Source organism: Babylonia areolata, chromosome 18 (genome assembly GCF_041734735.1).
Source record: "Babylonia areolata isolate BAREFJ2019XMU chromosome 18, ASM4173473v1, whole genome shotgun sequence".
Classification (NCBI taxonomy): domain Eukaryota; kingdom Metazoa; phylum Mollusca; class Gastropoda; order Neogastropoda; family Buccinidae; genus Babylonia; species Babylonia areolata.
Window position 1 is genome coordinate 40,405,083 of NC_134893.1, and position 6,250 is coordinate 40,411,332.

Consider the following 6,250-nt stretch of genomic DNA (forward strand, 5'->3'; position numbering starts at 1 on the left):
TCAATCAATCAATCAATCAACCAATCAATCAGTTAACTCTCTCTCTCTCTCTTATGTCATTAACCTGTGTGTTAATGAAATTATGTCAGGTTTACATCATTTCATGTGTCAGTATTTGTTCAGTAGAGCGGCTATGGCCTATATCATTGAAAACACTTTCCCAGTTCTGTGTTCCTTCTCATATCGAAACTGCCTACAATAGTTCTGGTGACACTGTTTTCGCCCTTTGTTCGTGTTGAATTTTTTGGCTTTAAATTCAGTGTCATTATTATCCGATTCAGTCAGTCTGTATGTCTGTCTGCCTCTCTGTGTGTTTTGTTTCGTATAGATTTTTGTGTTGCGCGTGGTTTTGGGTGTGAGCATGTTGGTGCGTGTGTACAATGTGCATGCATTGACTGAGACAGAGACAGACTGATCATTGTACAGTAACAGAAAGAGAAATTAACGGGATGCATTAGGGAGGAGAGGGGAGAGAGAGAGAGAGAGAGAGAGAGAGAGAGAGAGAGAGAGAGAGAGAGAGAGACAGACAGACAGACAGACAGACAGACAGACAAGCACACACACACACACACACACACACACAGACAAGCACAGACACACACACACACACACACACACACAGTGCACACACACTGATATACACACAGAGACACACAGACACACACACACTGACACATCAGTAGCCTCACACACACACACACACACACACACAGAAAGAGAGACTCGGGGAGAGAGAGAGAAAGAGAGACAGACAGACAGACAGACAGACAGAGACACAAAGAGCGAGCGGCAAAGACACATCAGCATTGAGGAAGTGGGGAACAAAAATCTGGCAGCTAGGGTGTTCTCAGAACTTTGTTGCCGACCGAACAAGGTCAACCACACTTGTTGTGTTGTGCAAGCTCACAACACGTTCCGACAGGTTTTCATTCCACGCGAGGGACTTGAAGTTCGGGAATTCCCGTTGCTAAAAGTAAAGCATACTTTCAAAGACAACAATTGTCAAGGTATATTTGGACTGATCTGTATTCTTCCTGTTCTTTCATTACTCTTTGTCTCTGTCAGTGTGACTGTTTCCACCTGCTTGTCTGTCTGTCTGCCTCTCACTGACACACACACACACACACACCGTGACACACACGGCACACACACACACACACACACACACACACACACACACACACACACACACACACACACCGACACACACACACACACACACTGAGTCACACCCCTGGCACACACAGTCATACACACACACAGTCACACACACACACACACACACACACAGTCACACACACACACACACACACACACACACACACACTGTGACACACACTGACGCTCCGCAAGCACACTGAAACACACATACACACGTGTGTGTATATATATATATATAAAATTCTATCATAACTATTATCATTATTATTATTATTTTATTAATTTTTTTTAAATTGATCTATCTATTTATGCATTTTGCAAGATCCTGTTCAACCGTTAACGCGAAAATGAACGAGGTCAGACATACAGCAAACAGCAGATTTTCCCATTACTGCTTTGGTTTTTCCCGCAAATACTAATTGCCCTGACTAGTCGTAGTCCGATCTTTTGTCTTGACAATTTCTGTCATACTGAGTCCTTGAATCATGCAGTGGCGGGCGCAACAAGGTTAGAGGCTGGGGAGCTGGATTTTAAATCATAGGGTTTCGGGTTCAATCCCGGTATCCGGGGCACGCCTGCTGGGTCAGTAAGGCCCATCTTCCAGGTCAACATTGAGATCAGTGTGCAAGTTAGCCGTGCCGTTACTGTCACCTTCATTTATGTACATTATGCAGAAGATCACATGCACGCACGTTCAAGATCTCGTGATCTATGTCAGCGTTCGATGGGATATAGAAACACGAAGATAACGGGTGCATTAGCCGAGTGGTTAAAGCGTTGGACTGTCAATCTGAGGGTCCCGGGTTCGAATCTCGGTAACGGCGCCTGGTGGGCAAAGGGTGGAGATCTTTCCGACCTCCCAGGTCAAGATATCTAATTATGTGCAGACCTGCCAGTGCCTGAACCCCCTTCGTGTAGATACGCAAACAGAAGATTAAATACGCGCGTTAAAGATCCTGTGATCCATGTCAGTGTTGGGTGGGTTATGGAGACACGAACATACCCAGCATGCATCACGGCGGCCACGACAGAGTTTGAGTTTCTGAGTTTCACTTTCTCAAGGAGGCGTCACTGCGTTCGGACAAATCCATACACGCTACACCACATCTGTTGAGCAGATGCCTGACCAGCAGCATAACCCAACGCGCTTAGTCAGGCCTTGAGTGCATGCTTACATATTTGTGTACCTATGAAAGTGGATTTCATTTTACGTAATTTCGCCAGAGGACAACACTCTCGTTGCCATGGGTTCTTTTTCAGTGCGCCAAGTGCGTGCTGCACACGGGACCTCGGTTTATCGTCTCATCCGAAAGACTAGACGCTCAGTTTGATTTTCCAGTCAAACTTAGGAGAAAGGGCGAGAGCGGGATTCGAACCCACACCCTCACGGACTCTCTGTATTGGCAGCTGAGCATCTTAACCATTCTGCCACCTTCCACGACAGAATCATCGGCAAGTCGATGCTGATCGTGTAACGGAAAGAAGACAGAACCAACACGCGCATCCCCGAAAACGGAGTATGGCGGCTGCCAACATGGTGGCGGGGTTTGAAACACTGATCTAAAAAAAGAATACATGGCTGAGTGGGTCTAAAAACGATCACACGTCAGTACAACAGCAATGTTCCGGCAAACATGTAACCGTGAGAGTTTCAGTTCGGAAACGCGAGGAAGAATTCACTGATGAAGTTGATACAAGACTGAAGGGTCAGTCACCGGCGGTGGGGTGATTGGGAACATGGTTGGGACCGTGTGTGTGTGTGTGTGTGTGTGTGTGTGTGTGTGTGTGTGTGTGTGTGTGTGTGTGTGAGAGAGAAACACACAGAGAGAGACAGAAAGAGAGAGACAGAGAGAGAGAGGCCCGGGACACAGAGAGAAACACAGAGAGAGACAGAGAACGGGCCCGGGGGGGAGGGGGGGCCGGGGGGGGGGGAGAGGGGGCAGGGGGAGGGAAATTGAGAGAGAGAGAGAGGGGGACAGATTCAGATTCAGATGGTTTGTTCATTAAGGTCATAGTAGCTCCATACGATAAGACTGAGGCGATAACAACATTAATGTTTATGTCACCAGAATTACTGACAATTGAGTTAATTATGACAATCTCAAGCTATATAGATCTCTTAAAGTGAAAAGTTTACATGAATATAATGCTCAATTACATTTCGTATCTCCGTCGTCCGTAGATGCCATCACTGAGCAACGTATAAATCGAAGATCACACAAAACCGGACATTTCAGACAGGCAGACAGACAGACAGAGAGAGAGAGAGAGAGAGAGAGAGAGAGAGAGAGAGAGAGAGAGAGAGAGTTGCCCTCTCTCAATCTGTCCGTCCTTCCCTCTTCCTCATTCCAATGTTTGTCTACCTGTGTAGTTGCAACACCCGACCCAGGCCCCACTCACTGAATACTGCGGCAATGTACTGATAATGTGATGATGACAAACGATTCTAAAATGGTCAGCTGAAAAACACACTGACAAGTAAACAGGCGCTGAAAGTCGGAAATGGAGTATTGGAACACACAGACACAGACACACACACACACACACACAATTACATATACGCACGCGTCACACACGACACACACACATACACACTGACACACACGCGCGCATACTGGCTCACAAACACACACACACATGCGCACGCACACATACACAAACACACACACAAACAACTAACCCCTCTCTCCACCCCTCCCACCCACCTCACCCCTACCCACCCACCCACCTTTGTCCCGCAGACTGACAGGAGGCAGCTCCAGACAGAGGTCCTTCATCTGGGCGTTGATGATGGCGTCCGCACTGTCCATCTTCTCCAGGAGCTGCTCCACCGTGGGCTGCTCCGCCCCCGCCCCCATCTCGTTCCGCTCCTTCTGCAGCTCCTGCAGGTTCTCGGAGAACTTCCGGCGTCGCTCGATCTCCTCGGCGATCAGTCGCTTCAATTTCTCCTCCACACTGTTCTGCTTCTTGGCCGCGGCCATGGTGCACTCGACGGGATTAGCTATAAGATGAGGAGAAGGAGGAGGTGTGAGGGTGTGTGTAAGTTTTCGTGGCAGGCGGTGTTGTTGTTGTTGTTTTGTTTTTGTTGAGGTCTCGTTTTTTCTTCCCGGTTACTTGTTCCTTGTCGTGGTCCGTAGGAGGAGAGGACTGTGGGCGTGGTAAGTCATCCGACAGGAGTTTATGTTTGACACGGAAGTCAGTGTGAAGTGGATTTAACCGATGGAAAAAAAAATCAACAACAACAACAAAACAAAAGAAAACAAAGCACACACAAACTGCAGTCAGTTTGGCGACGATTGATGATGGGATGCTACAGGAAAGACCACGAAGGTTTTTTGTTTTTTGTTTTTTTTCCCGCTGTCGCACTTGCTTCGTGACTGAGTCAGCACCGCTCCAGGACCTGCGGAACGGCCTATACTGAGCTGTTTCTTCACACACAGGAGCCCCACTTTCACAGCGCGGCCGTGGGAAAGGAATGACTTGGTGGTGCTGCTGCTAAGATACCTCAGCTTTGTTCATAAACTAACTGCTTTTCGACAGATCGTCACCAGTTTGGCAAATCGATTGTCCACCCTCACAAAAAGGAACAGCATTCACACGGCAATAATACAGCTCACCTGGCCTCTCGACAAACCGGCAGACAAACAGCTTAGGATGACAGGCAGTGACAAAGGGACACCGACAAATCCTTCATCATACCACAACACTGCATGACTGTGGATACAAAGCAGCTATCTAAATCCAATGTCCCTTCACTCACTGATCACTGAGTCGCCGGTGAACGCCTCAGCGTACATGTAAGTCACCAACTGGAGCCTGCCCGATCGTTACAGGGGCTTGAGGACAGGTATAAGTTTGTCACTGACTGTGGACAAAGCCAGCAGACGGATCTGAACGCTCTCACTGAATCGCTGCACACGATGTCACTGGATAAAGCTTACAGTCGGATCTGAACGCTCTCACTGAATCGCTGCACACGATGTCACTGGATAAAGCTTACAGTCGGATCTGGACGCTCAATTTCTTTAAGGTGTGTGTGTGTGTGTGTGTTTGTGTGTGTGTGTGTCTGTGGAGGAACGTTTTTTTCTTCTTCCTGTTTTAGTGGGCCAACGTACAGTTCTTGCCACGCAGGCCCCTGACAAAAGTGTAAATGCCCACACACAGCAGAGGTGAGATGAGGCGCACTGCTATTTTTGTCAACACGTAGCATAGTGCCTTCTTCCTGGTTTTCAGTATCATGAATACACCGACGGAGGCACAACTGAACGCATGCGTGGTGTCCGTGTCCCAGCGAATCACAGCTGTGGAGGAAGTGGGTATATTTCTTTCATCAGTGTCAGGCGTTGGAATGATCATCGGAACCGTAATGAATAGCAATCTTCTGGTACAAAAAAAAGAAAAAAAAAAAAAAAAAAGGTATACCTTCACTCCACCGTACGGACCTGCTGTGATGATAAATTAGACTTTGATATTTCTCAACGCGGAATATACAGTCGTGTGTGCGCGCGCGCGTGTGCCGTGGAGGGGTATCTGCCTATACGGCGCGCACACATACACGCGCACTCAGTCACACATACATGCATGCGTACCCACACACACACACACACATTATGTTCGGGTACTGATCTAAATGCCTCGTTGCTCAGTTGCATATGACTCAGTCATGCACGTACAGAGATCATCGGTGTGTGTGTGTGTGTGTTTGTTTGTGTGTGTACGCAAAGGTTATGGGGTGCACGCGCACGCGAGTGTGTGTGAGTGTGTGTGTATGTGCGTGTATGTGTATGTATGCGTGTGTGTGTGTGTGTGTGTGTGCGTGTGTTCACAAAGGTCATGGGCCGGGGGAAGGGTAAGGAAGGTTGGCTGCTTTTTATCATCTTTTTAATTCTTTTCGTTTTCTTATATTGGGTGCTTATGTAAACTACGCAGGTCACTCTTCAAAATATTGTCTGGTGAAACAGGAGCATTACAAACTGTGGGTTTTACCGGAAAGCAGAAAATGACACTCTTCTACACACACACACATATGCTCGCGAGGACGAATTCCTCTCGTGTTTCCAGCGGGCGGGAAAGATAGGGGATTTTCCTT

General features: G+C 47.6%; 1 protein-coding gene across 1 annotated transcript in view; it reads right to left on the reverse strand.

The window, feature by feature from the left end:
- LOC143291984 (uncharacterized) overlaps window positions 1-5,347 on the reverse strand; it is a 10,281-nt gene extending 4,934 nt beyond the window's left edge. The window contains exon 1 of the mRNA XM_076602136.1: window positions 3,890-5,347. Within this exon, the coding sequence (XP_076458251.1) occupies window positions 3,890-4,142 (253 nt within the window). The 5' untranslated portion in view covers window positions 4,143-5,347. The remainder of the gene's footprint in view (window positions 1-3,889) is intronic.
- Window positions 5,348-6,250: the final 903 nt, after the last annotated feature.